At 42.2% G+C, this 20,102-nt stretch overlaps 2 protein-coding genes across 3 annotated transcripts; both read right to left on the minus strand.

Annotated features, from left to right (window-relative positions):
- Positions 1-7,187: 7,187 nt before the first annotated feature.
- On the minus strand, positions 7,188-7,883 carry LOC306943042 (charged multivesicular body protein 4b-like; the record flags this gene model as incomplete). The annotated part of the gene is made up of 1 exon (XM_079529248.1): positions 7,188-7,883. One exon carries the CDS (start codon positions 7,881-7,883, stop codon positions 7,188-7,190), a length of 696 nt encoding a protein of 231 aa, XP_079385374.1.
- Positions 7,884-11,016: 3,133 nt separating this feature from the next.
- acsm3 (acyl-CoA synthetase medium chain family member 3) lies at positions 11,017-19,079 on the minus strand. Of its 2 annotated transcripts, XM_079529728.1 has the most exons (14): positions 19,031-19,079; positions 18,201-18,380; positions 17,833-18,043; positions 17,033-17,240; positions 15,951-16,094; positions 15,616-15,772; positions 14,191-14,270; positions 13,463-13,586; positions 13,117-13,197; positions 12,738-12,839; positions 11,952-12,079; positions 11,720-11,819; positions 11,229-11,348; positions 11,017-11,120 (listed from the first exon to the last, which is right to left on the minus strand). In XM_079529728.1, the coding sequence occupies exons 2-14, from the start codon at positions 18,378-18,380 to the stop codon at positions 11,034-11,036; spliced, it is 1,722 nt and encodes a 573-aa protein (XP_079385854.1). In that variant the 5' UTR covers positions 19,031-19,079; the 3' UTR covers positions 11,017-11,033. The 2 variants fall into 2 exon arrangements, with proteins under 2 accessions (XP_079385854.1, XP_079385855.1); XM_079529729.1 differs by lacking the exon at positions 12,738-12,839.
- Between the last annotated feature and the right edge of the window lie 1,023 nt (positions 19,080-20,102).

Consider the following 20,102-nt stretch of genomic DNA (forward strand, 5'->3'; position numbering starts at 1 on the left):
AAAGTGTGCCGCTCGGGATACTATTTACATTATGAAGAGAGGACAAAAAATATAGATTTTTGAGCGATGGAAATAAGTGAATTAGCACAAAAACCCAACCCCCATTGAGGGCTTATGGTAGGGGAAATAGCCAATAATGCGCTTTTGCACAAAATAACACCTGGACCTCTTTGGTGGGGACGTAACAACTACAAATAAAGGTAAGAAAGCCTTCTAGCATGGAATTCTCCTTTAAGGTCCCTGCACACTGGACGCGTTTTCTGATTTTTAGCGTCGGTTTTCCGCAAAACGCTTCCAGTGTGCAACCATCTTTACTGCATCAAAAGTAATCAACAAAGTATATAAAAACTGTTCAAACATTGTTTGTCAAATAATATAAGAAAGAGGCTATAATTGTGAAAATGGGTACTGTACTGTACATCCTCAGGCCTTGCCGTGCTTGTAGATCGGCTATTTTCAAAATATTTATCTGTTGTCTTTGGAACCTACGGGGTATCCGGACATAAAAACAAATGCTTTGTAACCGAGTCAAACAAAATGTAATGCCTCAACTCCTACAATTCGTTATTACGTTTCGCCTAATAGCATAATTGCCTAAGTAATCTTTTGGCCAAATTAACATTTCTGCCTAATTCTACTGTTAACACTGCTGCCTCATTGTGCCTAATTCGCGATGTCCTCAGCCTATCAGAACGCTTGTTACATTCCAAAAATGACTTGGGCAATTATGCTATGAGGCTAATAACTTGTTTGACTTAGGCAGAATGTAACAAGCATTCTGATACACTGAGAACATAAGCAATAAGGCAGGATGAATCAACACTGTTAGGAGTTTAGAGTTAGGCAGATATACTGTCTGTAAATAAAGGCAGATAAACAAGATTTAGGCAAAATGAGAGTGTTGACATATGCACTTTTTTAATAAGTGATTTATTATTATTATTATTATTATTACTAGTCCATACCCGTTTGGGGATATGATGGTATTGTTTTTCTTTCTTTTGCTAAATGCTGTGAATTTGGTTGAGTGCATTGTGAGTACATTTCACCCAGGTGAATTTGGTTGAGTGCATTGTGAGTACATTTCACCCAGGTGAATTTGTGAGTGCATTGTGAGTACATTTCACCCAGGTGAATTTGGTTGAGTGCATTGTGAGTACATTTCACCCAGGTGAATTTGGTTGAGTGCATTGTGAGTACATTACACCCAGGTGAATTTGGTTGAGTGCATTGTGAGTACATTTCACCCAGGTGAATTTGGTTGAGTGCATTGTGAGTACATTTCACCCAGGTGAAGTTGGTTGAGTGCATTGTGAGTACATTTCACCCAGGTGAATTTGGTTGAGTGCATTGTGAGTACATTTCACCCAGGTGAATTTGGTTGAGTGCATTGTGAGTACATTTCACCCAGGTGAATTTGGTTGAGTGCATTGTGAGTACATTTCACCCAGGTGAATTTGGTTGAGTGCATTGTGAGTACATTTCACCCAGGTGAAGGAGGATCCGGCCCGGCCAGTCACTTTTCTTTCCTCACTTTGAATCACTTTTTTATCCTCACTAAATCTGCGTCCTCATTTTTTTGTCCTCACTTTTTATCCTCACTTTTGGTCACTACTAAAATTATTAGTTTAGATAGATATATTTTTTTATTTTTCTTTCCCAAATCCTCCAAATTATCACTTAACCCACTAAAACTGTGACAATAACTTAGATTTTAAAAATTATGCTATGAGGCTAACAAATTCTACGTGAATGTCAGGGTGGGGGAGTCCCCATTTCAAATGATTATTTTGGCGGGGGGGTTCATGGCCTGAAAATGTTGAGAACCACTGCTATATTATACAGTAAGGTGTCTGACACATGACTGTGTCAGTGAGCTCTTAACATGATGAGTACTGTACTGTGTGCATGTTTTATCCTGCTGAGATATGAAAATTAACAATTGCACATGTTATTTGACCCATATCGTCTGCTGTGGTGCGTTACTGTTGTATGTGGTCTTTTTATTTCCATTTTCTGTTTACAGTTATTTACTATTTTAAATGTGTGTCATTGTCGTTATGCAGGCTATCTTGTCCAGGCAGCGCAGTGTATAGCTTGGTTATGATGACTTCAATACTAATATACCGGTATTATATATTGACGTTATTTCAGTGGTTCATAAAGTGGGGTCCACTCCAGGGACCCTCAGGGTTCCTTGAGAGGGTTCTAAATGGACCCTTACAGGTACAGACCTGTACAAACGGAACCAAAGGAAGCCCATTCTTGTACAATCGCAGAGTTATAGGGTCCTTCAAATAATAAGGTTCGAGAACCACTGCTTTATGTAATTGAATTTCAGCATGCACTACACACACACACACACACACACAAAAGGAGAACAATCTCGTACTTGAATGAACGAATGCTTATAGTTAAAATGTGGTCATTCAATCATGTCTTCTTATTATGTTATGATATTTATATTTTACTATGGCTGTTTGACATAACTGTCTGCCTTATATTTAGGTTCAGAAATGTGTATGGGTGGCAGTCTGCTCTGACTTTGGGGTCAGTAGGGACTAGGGAGTCTCATTGACTCCCATCTGGTGGCGAAAGAAAGCTGATGCAAGTTGGCAAAAGGTTGAAGCGATTATTACTGTTCTGTTGCGTTTTGAAATGTGAAAGAACTAAAATTCAGAATTCCCTAATAAATTATTTTTGCCTTTAAATGCTGTGGTCTATCTGATCATGCCCACAATATTGATGGAAGTTTGAAAGTGGTCCCAGTGGGACATGCAGCGAGGACCTCCCTATAGGGAGACTCTCGGGACTCGGGAGTCATCCGTATAGATGCCTGCTCTGAGTCTCTCCCATATGACTGCACTTCTCATCCTATCTCTAAGGGAGAGGCCGCCACCGGCCTGAGAACTCATTTCGGCCGCTTGTGTCCGCAATCTTATTTTTAACGTAACATAAAAAAGTTAAAAAGCAGCAGTGCTTCTGTGCCTACTGGCAGCGTCCATACAAAGTTCTGCTTTGATTTTCAGTTGAAGTTCAGTTGTTTGTGAGCTTATAGCTCTGAATAGACACAGACACATGCTGTCACGATGATCACATTTTACTTTAATTGCCGGTCAAATCATTGTGATTAACGATTTAATAATGAATAATGACACATGCCATCATCACTATTGTACCACTCACCTGGACTGAGAAGAGGGGGTGGGGCATTTTCCGGCAGGTAAGTATTGCAGGGAATCACTGCAGGTCAAATAGTGCTGCTGCCATCGTTTCTTTTGGAGTTGGTATGGTCATTTTCATTTAACATTCACACACATTTCCACGCACACTAATTGTTTTACTTATTTACTTATTGTTTAGTATATTTATACGCTCTCTTTATGCGTCCCGTTTCAAGTTTTCAAATGTATAAAATCTTTTGAAAATAGCCGATTTACAAGCTCACAATGCGTCGGGATACGACATTGTGAGCTTGTAGATCATCTACCGGTATAGAACAAAGAACAAAAAGAATGTCTAAAAACAGCGTGGCTCCTATAGGTATATCTATGACATCAGTTGTTTGACGTTTGACGATGTCACTCAATCTGGGCAAAGTCTCCGTCTGGTCCGAATTATTGAGTTCCATTATGAAATAAATGAAAGAAAAAATATGAAAAGATTCATTCTTGTAGAATGTCTAGTTTAGCTATTTTATGAATGGCTATATGAAAATGTTGACATTATGATAAGCTCAAAATGTTTTGGTCTGATTTAGCTTTTTTCATCTTCATTTTGTTCTTGTTCACATTGAAAACCACTAGTCTAGAATGCATGTATTCTGCCTTGCATCGAGGTAGCCCATCTGCCTTCTGTACTCCTCCCATTTGTTGTGCTTCGCCCTCTGTTCCTCCATCTTCTCCATCAGCAACTTTGCAGACAGGAGCTCTTTGGCCAAAAGGTGATTCTCAACGGTGAGCTGCCTCCTGTACTCCTCCCAGTCGTTGTGCTGTGGCGTGTGTTTCTCCATATCCTTCATCATCAGCTCCGTGGTCAGGATGCTTTCAGCCAGAGCGTGATTCTTATCCGTCAGCCTGCTCATGTCCTGCTCATATTTCTTGCGCAACTCGACGAACTTGCGTTCGTTGTCGTCTTTCCCCGCAGCGTCCCATTTAAGAAAAGGCCCAAACGAGCTGGTGCTGCGCTTGGAAAATGATCGTCCCAGCGACCCGGAAGCGATGAATTTCCTTACATAGTTGAACACCAATGACATTGTAATAAAGGTAGCAGATATAGATGTGTTATGTTAGTGTAGCTATGTACCAGTAGTCTATTTTACAGGCAGTGCAGATTCTGCAGAACAATCAATAAAAAATCCCTTAATCAATACTGGAAGCTGAAGCCAAAGCTCTAGCTTATTTATATACAACTGCAGGTATTTTTATTGATGACGTGTGCTTTCTCATATATGGCGCTTTGCTCTTTCTATTAGAGCGAATTACCATAGGGGAAGGCATATTTAACGTCACATTATTTTATATACGCATAAGTGATTACTTGGTGAGTTCATGCTCTTTTCAGAGCTCTCCGATGTCAAAGTAAAGAGCAAGTAGCCTTGCCGAGCCATGAGGCCCATAGGGGCAGGAGCCTATCTCCTGTTTCTGTAGCGTGAGGCAGCTTGATGTAGCCTACAAGTACACCCCCTGGACATGACGCTAGTATGTCGCAGGGACTTACCCCCAATCCAACCCTTGATGCTGAGTGTCAAGCAGGGAGGCACTGGGTCCCATTGTTAGAGTCTTTGGTATGACACGGCCGGGGATCGAACCCTGACCTCCCAGTCTCAGGGCGGACACTCTAACCACAAGGCCACTGAGCTGGCTCCGATGTCAGTTGACCCATTAAGGACGTAGGGCCTTCGTCCCTCTCCTCCCGCCCAACTCTCCCTTCTGACAGGTTCCGCCAGTAGATGTACATGCAATGAACAATATCACCCTCCTCGCCCCCGGCTTCCCTCCCCAAACACGAGCCAATTGTGTTTGCATAGACGCACAACGGTGGATTCGAACCCCCAACCTCTGTGGTGGTGGGCAGGGACCACCTGAGCGATAGTTGACAATTTTACTGTCTAGGTAATAAAATCAAGTGAAAAGTCCAGTCCCATTGAGATGAATGGCATGAAACGTCTAATGCAACCAGCAGTAGGGGGAATAGCGACGCCATTAATGAGGCCATTAATGAGCGTTTTAATGACCAACTGGGTCCTTGCCACCCGTCTGGAAGGTGTTTTCTGCCGTGCTCATCTGTTGCTGTTGGTAGTCCATGGCCGACAATTCCCACCTGATATTGTGTGGGAGTCCTGCCTGCTCCAGACCATACTGAATAACTGCCAGCTTGCATAGGGTCTTCAGACTAGGACGAAAGTCTAACATATACAGGTCATTGAAGAGGATATGATCTCTCACCTTGCAACAGAACTCTTTATAAATCAGTGAGCATGGGCCTTTCCCCTTGGGCTCAAGCTTCTTCCAGGAGAATGCCCCTGGTTTGAATTTCCACAGATCAATGAAGATCTGGTGAGGAACAGTATCAGTACCGGAGTAACAGTAGTTGTTCCCCACCGTAAGCAAAGGCTGAATGGCGCCTGGATCCAACTTGAAGAAGCGGTGCAGGAGTCGTGCTCAGCCAGCAGTTGGTCTCTGATATGGTCACCAGTGGTCATAAATCTAAAGACCCCAAATACAAACATCTTTGTCCCGATAATGGTGGCGCTATTTGTGTAGAAATGTGATATCTCAATGCCTCCGGTGTTAATGAAAGACCAGACCATTGTGGTGGTGTCCAACTTCTCGATGCTTGTGAATTTCACATAGGCGCTTTCTACATGACCTTCCCCAAGGCACATGCTGAGTGGTGGGACCTCGCCTGGGGGACACTGCCAGAAACCTCAGGTTTGAACCATCTGTGGGTGTCGACATGAAATGCATAAAGCACGTTGCAGTACCCGCTGTGTACTTACAGTCACCCCAGACGTAGACGGTACCCTTTATCAGCACAGCTGTGTGGTCCTGGCACCTGGAGGGAACCTCAAGATCAACCTCTTTCAGTTGTAACCGGGGGCAGCTTCACCCAGCGCAGAGACACTGTGCTGAAGACATGCACAACAATCTGATCACCTTTGTCAATGTGGGACCCTCCTCCAAAGGCATACACCTTGTGTCTGGCTGCCACTTCAGCGTGACGATATGTCTCTGGTGTCTCTCTGGTCCACTCTCTGGTCACAGTCCAGGGCAACATCTCACACGTCTCAATGGTACCCTTCCACTTATATGTATATCACTCTGTAACACTAGTGTGAAAAGTAAACACCCTGTTTCACTTTATATACGCTGGCCAAGAAGCACTGGTCTGACATCACACTCACAGGCCGCATAAACTATATCTCTATATTATTCTTATATTAAAATTGGTGTAATGGAGGACCGGTGGGCAGAGAACGGCGTCACGCTCATGTCATTATGACTCAGCCATGACCATGTAGAGTCCTCCAATGCAGCTACGCTCAAATATGGAGTGTTTTGGGGACGTTCCTTTCTCTGTGATACATGCTGTGTGTCTACACCATTGGTTACAATGTAAAAGAGTGAAGTCTGCACACAGTGCTTAATTTACTTTAAAAAAAAAAACACTGGTATCAGACACAACATTTCGGCCGTGGTTGGCCTTCATCAGGTGACGATGAGCTGTGTGTGGATTACTCTCTTTTACATTGTATCTACCGGTACCTATTGTCCAGCAGGTCACCTGATGAAGCAACAACCATGACCGAAACCTTGTGTCTGATACCAAAATCCAGTGTTGTTAAAACAAATTAAGCACTGCGGAGCAGAGCTGTGTGCGGACTTTTCTCTTTTACATTGTATCTACCTATTGTCCAGCACCAGCGAGGGACTGGATGTGTGCAACCCACCTGTTTTAAACTTCTACATCAGTGGTTCTCAGAGTGGGGTCCGGGGAGTCTCATTGTTCCTTGAGGGGGGGTCTAAAGTGACCCTTACAAGTCTGTAACTCTGACAGTGTACACATCTGTACACTGTCAGAGTTAAGAAGGGTCCTTGAAATGTAAAAGTTTGAGAACCACTGGTCCACTATACGTTCCTGGGTGGGGTTAGTAATGTCGGGTTATTGGGACGTTGGACTATACGCTACGCAACCACGTTCCCCGACCACCGCTTTAGATCCTCCATTTGATCCTCGTCCTTATCCTTGGCGGCAGCAGCAGGTCTGCAGGGTAAGGTGGAAGACGGCACGCTGGGCAGCGCCACCACGCTCTCCGCCCCGGTGTCCACCTCTGGCAGCTTCCCCTCCCGCCTCAGCTCCTGCAGCTCGGCCAGCAGCTCGTCCTCGTCATGGAGCTCCCCGTAGCCGCCGATGGGCCTCGAGATGACGTCGGAGATCTCCTGTGCCAGCTCCTGCTGCTCCGTGATGTCCTGTATGAGTTCGTCCACCTGGTCGATGTCCATGTTCTCGTGCACAGACCGCATGGCCTTGGCGGCGAACGCCATGCTCCTGAGCACCTCGGTGTTGGCATTGGCGTTCTCCAGCGCCTCCCGCTGTGCCTCGACGTTGGCCAGCTTTCCCTCAATGTCGTTCAGCTCCTTCTCGTGCCTCTTCTTCCTCTTCAGGGCCTGCACGGCCACCTGCTTGTTGGCGGCGGTGTTGTTCTCTTTTATGGTGAGCAGTTCCTTCTTGATGGTTCTCTCCAGAGATTCCTGCTTCTTCTTTAGCATCTCCTCCGTCTCTTTGAGTTTCTGAATGGCCGCCTCCTGTTGGCTGAGTTGCCTTTGCCCTTTCCCTCCGCCGCCAAACAACCTATAGAATATCTTAAGTAACAAAGCCATCTTGAGAAGCTGGAACACAAGAAAAAAACATCTATGAACTATGCATCAAATTCAGTCTCCTTACAATGTAAGCTACATTAAAAATTCATCATAGCTTTATTCCATGAGTAGCACTTTAAGAAGGCTACCTTGAATCTCACATCATTAAATATGACGTCAGTTATGATGTAATATAGGGAGTTAACAACGTAGTGGGAAGGAGAATGGATGGTCAGTGTCTGTTCACACCGCCAGACAGACAAGAAAGAAACAGTCAGATGAGTGGAATGTACTGTATATTATCGTCTCTGTCAGGTGGAAACTTCATACTGTAAGTCCAGAACTGTTACTTTCCAAAAGCGTGTCGCTTCGTGCCGCGCTTCGAGCGTGTGGATCTGCTACTTTTGATGCTTTTGTGTGACTGCCGTAGTATGATCAAGTAGGGGCACGGTTAATTTACGAAAAAAACACAAAAAGTTTGAATAATGGAATAATAGGAGGTTTCTGCCAACGCAGATGTGACTTATTCATTGGAATGCCCTCTCACTGATTGGGTGGGCGAGAGAACCAATGAAATTGCAATGATAATCTCCGACAGCAATGATATACAGTAGTACTAGCTACTAGACTATAGAGTGACGGCCGTTGGAAATGAATGCCCCCAGTTGTGGGAAAAAGTACTCAATATTTTTACTTGAGTAAAAGTATCAATACTGCAATGTAGAAACACTGTGTTATGTAAAAGTACAACAGTATCGGTATCAAAATGTTCCCAGCTCCCACCCACATTTTACATTTGGCATGTGGGTGGTGGTGGCACTGGTGGGACATCACCGGCATACAATAGGCCTATACAAGTTACCATATATTATATATTATTATATAAACACAAATGCTAGTATTTACTATTTATTCAAAACGTTAGAGATACTGATACAAATATGATGGGACTATTATGATCATGTGCAATCAGCAGTACCAATTTAATGATGTGCTGAACACTTCTCCCTAGAGATGTATGTCAATTTAATGAAATTGTATTATTATAATTTTCAGCCATGACGATATATCATGGTTTTCAATAACTGACTGGAATATCTGCGTCATGACAGACTTTGAATATTGCTAACATTTCATTAAAAATACAATACATTAAGTACTTTGACCAACAACATGTACACTATTACTCGATATATTTTTTAAATGAAACCTCTCTGGCATTTTGCAGTAGTCATAGGGATTAGGGAAAAGCATTGTTCTGGCAGCCCTTTGCAGGGACGCTGCAGACCATTTGGTTGCCCTACGCATGATTTATAATACAGAGAGAATCATGCAAACATTGATATTATATGATATGATAGAAATAAAAAGTATAGCCTGTCATTTAGCATCAGTTTTATTTTATAAAACGATATGCCTGATTAAACAGTTATTTCAAACCGTTACATCATTCTCGCCCGTTCTTATTATACGTCAATAGCTTCACATTAAGTCATACGACATTGAAAAATACATTCCCAGATTGAGACCAGACTAATATGAGGGAGGGCAATGTTTTTTTTTCTTTTGCAATGGCAGATTCGTTTGGTTTCCAGGCTACCCATAAATACAGTAATTGGCAAAACACTAACATTTAAATCACAATATAAACTCAGCAACAGATGTTTGGAAACTTAACTTTGGTCCATTATTTCTCCACTTTAATAATACCAATTGGTATTGTATTTTATATCATTGTAATCCTTGATTAGTCACCTTTACAACGAGGTATAGATTGTAACGATCAGGCTTTCGTGGAATGAGCAACACAGCTAAACGTGTGGGTAGCGCCTCCAAAAGAAATGCCAAAATGGCAAGTGGTAATAAGGAAATATCTTCAGAATCTGGGACCTAACACCATCCTGGAGGATGGCAACGCTTGCCCCCCACAGAGCTATCACCCTGGGCAGGACCTACGCTGAAAAGACTATCAGCGGAAGTGGCGGAAGTGTTGCGTGTAAGATAACTACGTCACGCGGTGCGGCTGTGTTTACTAGTCCCCACCCAATGATCATTTCAGCGGGAATACATTTTCGGGAACACAACGCGGCGATTGGTCAAAAAACGTTAACTTCCGGGGGGGGGGGGGGGGGGGGGGGGGGGTTACACGGCGGAAGTCCTGCCTTAGATAGCTTATTTGTCCTAGGTTGTGACCAGGCTCTTCTTTTTCGCAGTTAAGTGAGCCTGGGACCGAGGCTACAGAGCTATAGGATCATCACAGAGTAGCCTACCTCCAGAATGTGGGAGTGGAGAGGATGGAATGGCCTGCCGTGAGTCCAGACCTGGGTATGCTGTACGTGCTAGAGTGACTATAAAATGCAATACCGATTCATATTAATTATGTGGAGAAATAATGCACCAAATTTAAGTTTCCAAACTTTTGTTGCTGAGTTTACATTAAAACATAATATATATATATAAAAAGGTCATGGTATTTCCTTCTTTAAAGGAGCATTCAGTGATTTGGGTGATTTGGAAAACCACCCAGTCCGCCCAGGTAACAAAATGTGCACATGCACGCTCTACAGTGGGGGGAAGTGCAACAGGCCAACAGCATGTGCAACAGGCCCGCCCCCACTTGATCATGATTGGAGGAAGGCCCCACTCATCCTGATTGGATGAAGGTTTTGCCACCCGCCACCAAAACTGAAACTAGGGTTTTTTGACCCCAGGGGCTCACTGGGGACAGGGAGGAACTCCTTATATGGTCAGCACACTCTATAGTAGGGAGCAATCTACAATCTACCTCCAAGATTCCTCTAACTGTGTTAAGTGGTGAGATTTTGCAGTGGGCTCATCTGATCCAGAAAAGGTTGTTAGAGGAATCTTGGAGGTAGATTGTGGAGTGGACATTAGGTCAACAATATACGTGTGGATTCCACTGGAATAGTCTCAACCAAATCACCCAGGGAAAGAAGCACCAGAGGTGGAAAAAGTACTCGCATTTTTACTCATGTAAAAGTATCAATATTGCCATTTAGAAATACTCTATTACAAGTAAAAGTCTGGAATAAAAAAATTACTTGACTAAAAGTATTGGTATTGGTATCATAATGTACTACTTTAGTACCAAAAGTCAACTCATGCATCTTATCTTACATGTTGGAGACTTTTTATAATCCTTCTTTCCGCTCAAGTCCGCCCCCATTCTTTGTTGCGTAGCTCCACTCTTCTAATCTTACCACTGACTGTCTTAGGCAGCTGCTCCACAAACTCAACCTGCAAACAACAAAAAATACAATAAGAAATCAACCATTCCTGATCAGTAAGGTATATCCAGTGGGGAATACAGTAAACGTACAGTACATGTGAAGTATTTAAGGATACCTTGCGTGGATATTTGTACGGCGCAGTCACTTTCTTCACATGTGCTTGTAAGTCTTTCACAAGTTGGCCTTTGTCATGTGACATATACTCTGCTGTCAGCACCACAAATGCTTTCACCACCTGGATAAGAGGGGAAACAAAGTATGTGTTTCTATTCAAACAGTGACACTTCTAGGGCAATGGTTCTCAGACATTTTTGGCTCAGGTCACCCTAACTTTACGGCACCCCTGAATCAAATGTTACTTTATAGCAACTTTTGTCATACGTCGCATGGAAACATGTAAGTCTTTCCCCCAAAGATGCAGTATGTCACGAGGAAAACTGGAGAGAATATTTGTTTCCATAAGGACAGATTGAAAATAACTTTTATAATTGTAGTTTAAACCCCATCATTCCTATTCTGGGGGATCAATCATTCACCAAAAATAGAAGATCTACAAGCTTGCAGCGTGTCACAACGCATAACTTTGTTACTGCATGCAGTATATACCTCTCCTCTGACAGGGTCAGGGCTGCTGACAACCGCAGACTCCGCCACAGCCTGGTGTTCTATCAAAGCGCTCTCCACTTCAAACGGACCGATCCGGTACCTAGACCAACACCAACACAGAGTTCATTAGAAAGGAAAGGTGCTGCATGTCGAATTGTGGAGTGGCCTACCCAGGGGCTGTAGCTGCAATCACTCTAGGAAGCTGCAGGGGGTGGGGGAGATGAGCTCTTACCCAGATGAGTTGATGACGTCGTCAGCACGTCCAACAAACCACATGTATCCATCTTGGTCCATGACACCTCTGTCCCCGGTCAGGTAGAAGTGTCCTCTGTAACACTCCCTCGTCTTCTCCGCTTCCCCCTGAAAAAAATAAATAATAATCACACCCGTGTGAACTGAGTGGTGTAAGGTCTTATATAGCCTGTCTGACGTAATGAAATCATGTCTGACGTAATGAAATCACACCCGGGTGAACTGGGTGAACATAGCAACCATGCTCATTTTTTGAGCACAGACTAACAAAGCCAGTTGTAGGAGTGGTTTACACCACTCAAAAATAAATCTCATAATACACTGAGATTCGCCAGAAATAGCAGTTCTACAAGCTCGCAACGCGTTTAATATCCCGCCGGAGGCGGAGATTACTGTTTTTGTATCTTTTGTTCAAAAAAAGCCCCATCACAATAGACCAGTCGGTCATAAAGTCTTGGTTGCCCACCTCTGACATAGCTCATCCAACAGCAGTACACTGGCCATACTTTACAACCCAGCTGCAGTGCAGGTTAAAATAAGTCTTAAAACATATTTCTTTAGTATTGCCTTTAACTAGATTTATCTCAATTGCTGTATTTGCCACCAAATTGTTTTTTTCAGGTTATTCTTTTGTTAGTATGTTGATTTGTTTTGCTGTCTGATGTCTTTACTTTAATTACCGGTAGGCAAATTCTTTATTGTGTTTTTGAGTGCTACACTAATGAAGCTTAATATAATTCTAAAGCTTATTTGAACAGATACTCACTATGTATTCTGTAAACAGAGAAAATGGCTTGTGGGGTTTTACTCTGATAGCGAGGTTGCCTTCCACTCCATTGGGCACGACTGTTCCTTCATCATCCACAACCTGAACACAAACAGCACAAATACTAATTCATCAGGATTTTTTCATCTGCAATCCCATGGGCCTGAGCTGCGTAGATTCTCCCACTTTGCTTGTACAATCTCTAGTATTTTATATAATGTTATGTACTAAAACCAAGGCCACAATGGAAATATGTCCCTGACTTTGTTGTGGTTTTTATCCTTGATATTTGTTTATTTTCAAGAAGCAAGTATGTCATATGTTTTTTTTTCTTTCTTACATATGACAACATAACAAACCTAACAAAAATATTTGTTACCTGCACATCATATGCCGGTGATGCCTTTCCAAAAGACCCAGGCTTGATCTTCATGCCCTTGAAGGTACCAGCTATCAAAACCTGAAGGTTGGCACCAGGATGGAGAGCAAAACATATATAAAATAGATCATTGTGAAAAAATACCGAGATGACATCACAGGGGGGCGGAATAATAACGCATAGACACCAAAACACACACGGTCACATGTTGGAGTGGCTAGCACCGCTTAAATATCGAGATACAAGGTTTCTGCCTGACAGCGAAAATATGAAGTAGGCTACTGTATCTGTTGTAAATACATCATGATACACAACTGGACATTGGAATGAAAACACTTAAACTCACAGTTTCTGTCTGTCCATAACCTTCATAGATATCCAGTCCAGTGGCCTCCCTCCATTTCCTCATAACATCTGGGTTGATGGCCTCACCAGCACCCAGGCAATGCTGCAGGGACTTGAAGTTGTACCTGGCACAAAAAAGACATTTCAGGTATTCCAGATTACAAAGTGATAACAGGATAAACATGTACCTATAATATGATACCAAATGTGTCAAGTGTCAAAATATAAAACTGTTGAAAATGGGGAATGTATATACAGTTGGAGGGGGTATGTTATATATACAGGGTATAAAGCTTTTTTGAAACAAATACCAGGAATGTTTTGCAGTCACTTTGGGAAAAATATCTGATTCTTTTCCTCAAACTATTTAAATAGTATACAAAAGTGCATGTGTTTAAAGGCAGCTGTTTACATGTGCAGTATACTTGGTACAGATAGTAGTCCTTAGGGTGGTTGTATTCCATTGGCTAACCTTCTTTAATTGCAGCAGTTCACACATCTTACTACTGTGTTCACACATTCTTGTATTTCTCCCAATAGTTATGGGAGTTTTTTTTGTCGTTGGTTATAGATTCAAACTCACTTTGGGTGTGTGTAATCAGTGGGAAGTATGTGTCTCTGATGTCTTGGTACAGTGGGCAGGGGCTTAGAAAGTGTAGCTCTCCAACACATGTAATGTGCAGTGGGTGCATAGTCTGTCTTCCCTTTTCGCTAATAAATGGACCTTACTTGGACAAGTCTTGCAGGACCAGCATGCGGTAAGCAGTTGTCATGGTGCAGAATGTCGATATGGGATAGTCAGAAAGAGTCTGAAAAGAAGGCAGGGGACATCGGTAAAACTCAGTGGTGGAAAGTAACTAAGTACATTCACTCAAGCACTGTACTGTGCACTGTACTGTAGCACTGTACTTGAGGTATTTCTACTTTACTTGAGTATTTCCAATCTCCAAAAAAATCTTTTTCAAAAGATTTATATATAGGCTACATTTGAAAACATGAACCCGGACATTCTCCAAAATGAGCACTTTCTACTTTTGGTACTTTAAGTACATTTTGATACCAATACTTTTGTACTTTTACTCAAGCACATTTTGAATTCCGGACTTTTACTGAAGTCCGGAGTATTTCTACATTGCAGTATTGAAACTTTTACTTAAGTAAAACATTGTGAGTACTTTTCCTGAAGGACTGAATGAACAGTTTGAACAGAGTGAAGGCTGGGACAGCCTGGGACAACGTTCTGAGATTTGTGAGGCATAAATGGAAGATTAAAAATAAAGTGAACAGATTTGTTCAGACTGCAATGCTCCTTTTTTCCCGTAATGGATAATAATATCCATCAGCCTCTGTCTGTACTGCAGCCTTCTGGTTGACGTGGATTAAATAAAATCTCATGATAGTGAAATATGTTGTTAGGCCAAATCCTAATCTGTTTTGTTAAACAGCATGAAAGGAGCCCCCACACACACTAGTGCCGTGCTTCATAAACATTTTGGTAGCCAATGTTTTGGTAGCCAGACAGCCAACGAATCAGTTGAAGAAATTGCAGATTGAGGCTTTAACCTTTGCTTTTATGAAATATATGATCATTAATATGGTTATTTTCTTGTCATATATTTGAATACCAAACAACTCGCTCCTTTACCAACTCGCCCCGGGCGTACAGCCGGCGGAACTGCTCAGGCTGGTATTCCTAAAGTAACCTAAGTAAATTATGCTTAAACGGTTAAACCTAACCTTATTCCTAACTTTAACCTCAGTAAAACTATGCCTAAACCTAACCCTATACCTAAACTTAACCCCAGTAAAACTATGCCTAACCCTAAACTTATTTCTAACCTTATTCTCAGTAAAACAAAATAAAGAATACAAGAACCGTGGCACCGAACGGTCAGCGTGAGGTCGGCGTCTATGGCAGTGGTTCTCAACCAGAGGGGTTTCAGGTGGCCCCCAGCTAAATGATGGAGAGTTTGTAAACAAATTAACTCTTATACATCTTTAACTCTTGAAAGTGTAAAATGATTTTACATTCTCAAGAGTTAAATTATTGTTTTAAACACCTGCATTACGTAATTTACAAGAATAAATAATGGGCCTTGATATGAATCCCAATGACTTTGAACTTTAATCTGTGACGGACGGTTGAACACACACCTTTAGCACAATGGCGGAGTCAAAGCGAGGCATGTGGTGTGTGAAGACACATGCTCCCTGGGTCCAAGGGGCATAAACACTGCTCCAGGCCGACTTGGCCCAACCTGTGTCTGACGTGTTCCACATGACGTCCTTCTCCGTCAGGTCCAACCAGTACCTCCACAGAGAGAGGACCAACAGACCGTGTAATGGCATAAGAAGAGAACGACGAGGGACAGAGTATGTGTGTGTGAGAGAGAGAGAGAGAGAGAGAGAGAGAGAGAGAGAATGCAGCCATTACCTGCCAATGCCATTGACAGTCAGACCTATCCCATAGCTACAGTGGCTGTTATTACCTGCCATTGACAGTCAGACCTATCCCATAGCTACAGTGGCTGTGCTGGGTCATCTTGGGGGAGCCTGTGGTCCCACTGGTGAAGAAGATGGTCATGGGATCATCACTCAAAGTCTCCACACATTCATGGTCACTGGATACATTCCTAATAGACAGCAGAAGGGATACATTAAAACCTGATTGAGCATCACAACACATTATGAGCTTGTAGATTAGTTTAGACTGTGTCCAATATGTGCATAATGCTTTATATCGTTGCTGTCGGGCGGAAACCTCTCACCCCCATCTATTTGTTTTGTAAATGAACGCTCACACAAAAGCATCAACAGTAGCAAATCCACAAGCTTGAAGCTTATATCTGCTATACTTTTTAAATTTGAATCCTGATTGTGAAATGTGAAATGCAGTGCAAAAGAAAAATGATTCCCTTGAAAGTGTTTAAAACACACTATAGACAGACAGCAGGGCTTCTAGATCAGTCGTTCCCAAACACTGGGCCAGGACCTATTTGTGAGTCGCTGACACATTTTTATGGGTCCCTTTATTTTTTTGTTTCCTACATTTTGTTTTTAATTATTATTATTTCAAATGAAACCCATTTAGACCTGAGTAACATACGTTGTGTTACCTTTCATGCCGGATGCGCCCTCTGTGTCACATACAGTTGACCTCTGTGTCTCGATATCGAAACATATTATTTTTTTAATTTTTTTTAATAAGAATTTGAAGGTTTTCAGAAAACTTTAGGTTAGGTTTTAGAAGGCGTTTTTAGAATCGGCCTCAGGTGTAAATGGGTGAAAAACAAATGTAAGAAATTCCATACATTAGAAAACAAATGTTTAAGAAAGTAGTGAAAATGAAGCTATTTTCACTAGTTTGGTCCCAGGCAAACGTCTAATTTCTTTTTTTGAATAGACATTGCCCGAAACCGGTACCTACTACCGGATGAAAACACAACACGGATTACGTCACTTAATTTCGGTGCCACTTACATGCCTGAGGCCAGGGCACTGATGAATTTTCACTCAAGAATTTTCTTTGACCTTTCACTATTATACAGTTTGATGATAGCCAGCTGCATACTCAAGCAAATCGCCCAAGTTCCTCCATCCTTCTCTTTTCCTGTCGGACACTAATATTTTGACGCGCAGGGAAGGGCAGTCAGGGGCCACAGCATCCAGCAGAGGAGCCAGGGACTCATCTGTGATGACACCTTTGGCCCCTGAGATCTGCAGTCTGTGGAGGATGTCTCTGGATGTCAGCTGAGAGGTGCCTGGTAACAGCACGGTACCTGTGGTGGACGTGATGTGTACATCAGAATAACATGCAACGAGCATCGATTAACCCATTACCGGGAAAGCATCTGTATCATTTTAGATTTTAGCCACTTTAAGCGTTATTCTATACACTTTGGCTATTGAAAAAGCACACCAGTGTGAAGTGAGGGGCGCTAATATATTAAAGTCTAACTCATGTTGCTATTATTAGGTTGCTATGATTAGCGCCCCTCAAAAATAGCAGCTCATAGTGCATCACTACGTGCCGCGCTCCAGTATGAGCGTGCCGAAAGTAGCGAAGTCCACTTCAGCCGACTCAGTGCCATTACAACCCGATAGGGACAAGAATTGTCCCAGGGGTCTGACCGTTACGAGGTCGCTGGATTAGTGGGTCCGACCGCTCCCAGCTCACTGGATGTTACTGGAGCGAGTGGACTTTGGTTGCCAGACATACATGCGTATGGGGTGACCATTCTTGTATTAAGAAAGGCTCACTTAATTCATCATATGTAAGTATATAATTCTGACTTAGTGGTTAAGTGTTATGTGAAGAGCAGCATTACTACAATCATTCACCGGTCACTACAGCAGTACTCCAATCATCACCTGTCCTGAGACAGGCCACATTGACCAGCCACCACTCTGGAACCCTCGGCAGAATGAGCAGCAGCCGGTCCTGCTTGCTGAGCTGGCAGGGTCCACACAGAACGTTGGCCAGTCTTCTGGAGTGAAAGCCCAGCTCCTCAAAACTCCATCGGACCTCCTCCTTGTTGTCATTCACCCACCACAGGGCGGGGACAGACCCTCGCTCTCCACGCTGAAAGTCAGAAAATAATGTATACAGTATATAGCCTGAGACGAGACATTTATTTTGCATTTATAACTTTTTAGGGGAAATTATGTATGTCTTTTTTTGGTACAGATACCGGTATATAGCATAGGTTAAGTCATTGAGTAATAGGTTAAATCATTACTTTTTCCTTTTCTGTCCACTTATCCAAGACGTCTTTGGCGAAGTTGAAATACAATGGGATTTGAGGCTCGAAGGGCTTTATGCTTTCATAATCTGTAAAGTTTTGTGGATGAGATGTCTTGTGCATCTGACTGGAGATATGTCGGAAGACACAGAACTGTTGCTTCCCAATGGCCCTCATCTACAGACACACATGTGAATATGATAAGGAAATAAACCACAACAATATCAAAACATTCAATCTGGCACAATACTATTGATTGATTAATTGATTGATTGAATGCTTTATTAAAGGTTTAAGAACAGACATAGATTTATAGAATGAATGAAGGCATTCTTCATTCAAGGATATTAAACCCAAAAAAGCTATGGCTTTTGAGGTTCTGTACTGTATATTCACCGATTTCAGACATTTAAAGACAAACAATAATATGCAAAAACTTTGAGTAGTAGCATTCAATCTGGCACAATATTATTGATTGATTGATTGATTGAATGCCTTATTAAAAGTTTGCAAAAAAAAGCACAGCAATACAGATTTATAGTTTATAGCCTACAAAAGAATGCTAAAAGGATATAGGCTACCCCCAAAAAGCTATGGCTTATTTCCATTAAGGTTCTGTATTCATCGATACATTTAAAGACAAACAATAATAATTCTAAAACTTCGAGTAGTAATCAAAAAGAAAAAATATGTAGTGTACAGTAGTCAATCTGGCAAAAAACATGCAAAAATCCCATTGGCAAAACAAGAATATGCAATAGCGTATTAGTTGTTTTAGCCTAAATAAAACAACCCATGCACACTTTGACATAAGTATTTTTTTTTACCGTGTCCAAAATGTGTTCTTCACTTCAGATTAATGTTGCAAGTTAACTAGTAACACTGGTAAAAACATAAGAATGTCGCTTCCAAAATATTGCGAAAATGGTGCAGCTCCGCCCCCCAAAAAGAACAGATCTATAAGATAACAAAGCGTACCGATGCGACGCGTTGTTAGCTTGTAGATCCGTTATTTTTGGGGCAAAGCGAGACCCTTGCGCAACTTTTCCATGCTCACAGCTGCGTAATAATGCCTGCGACAGTAACACGTGGAAGTGTTTGTAAATGATTTACTGGCATTTTAAACGAGGATTAGTAGTTTATAAAGATTACACTTTGTAAAGAGACATAGCAGGCCTAATAGTGAAACATAGCTGCCAATGCCATTGTGTTGGATTTGTGAGTATACATGGGAATACTGTACAATACATATCGCCTGTAAAAGCAGTTTTCTGCAGCAGAAACAGTAGCAGACTGCAGAAACAGTAGCTGGCAATGGCATCCACAAATGTTGCATGACCACCATCTAGTGGAAGCACTTGGTATTTCTTCCTACTGGATTTGTGGGTGGTGAAAACAATGGTATGTATGTGATACAGATTGATTGATTGAAATATTTATTAACAGTTTGCAGAATTACAGTACATTTCAAGCACAACTCAATACAAAGACTGTTAACTGTGAGTGGACAATTAACCCAATAAAGCATTCAGAGTTTTACGGGGGCCAGTTTCGAATTGCAGCCGTCCGTAGGTGCCCTTTGAGAGCGGTTTTGAAGGAGTCAAGGGATTTGCAGACTGTTGGTAGGGTCGTTCCACATTTTGGTGGCACAGGAGCGAAAAGAATTTAGTCCCTTGTTTGTGCCGAATCTGGGTTTGTTGCACTCCCTCTGGTGTTGTGGGTGTGGACTTCATTAACATTAAGGAAGTATTTAGACAGGTACATGGGTATCTTGGTGGTGTATCGAATCTTGTGGACCAGACCCATTGCAAGATGCTGTACTCTGTCGTCGACCCTAAGCCATTCCAGCCTGTCAAAGTGGGCAGGGGTGAGGTGGGTTCGGGGGGTGAGGCCAAGTTT

This window comes from Electrona antarctica, assembly GCF_951216825.1.
Source record: "Electrona antarctica genome assembly, chromosome: 19".
Taxonomy (NCBI): domain Eukaryota; kingdom Metazoa; phylum Chordata; class Actinopteri; order Myctophiformes; family Myctophidae; genus Electrona; species Electrona antarctica.

Coding starts and splice junctions, on each gene's coding strand:
- acsm3 (XM_079529728.1), bottom strand. CDS start 18,380: ATGAGGGCCATTGGGAAGCAACAGTTCTGTGTCTTCCGACATATCTCC. Junction 14,271..15,615: donor ACTCCGCCATTGTGCTAAAG/GTGTGTGTTCAA, acceptor CCTTCTTTTCAG/ACTCTTTCTGACTATCCCAT. Junction 12,840..13,116: donor CACCGGCATATGATGTGCAG/GTAACAAATATT, acceptor GTTTGTGTTCAG/GTTGTGGATGATGAAGGAAC.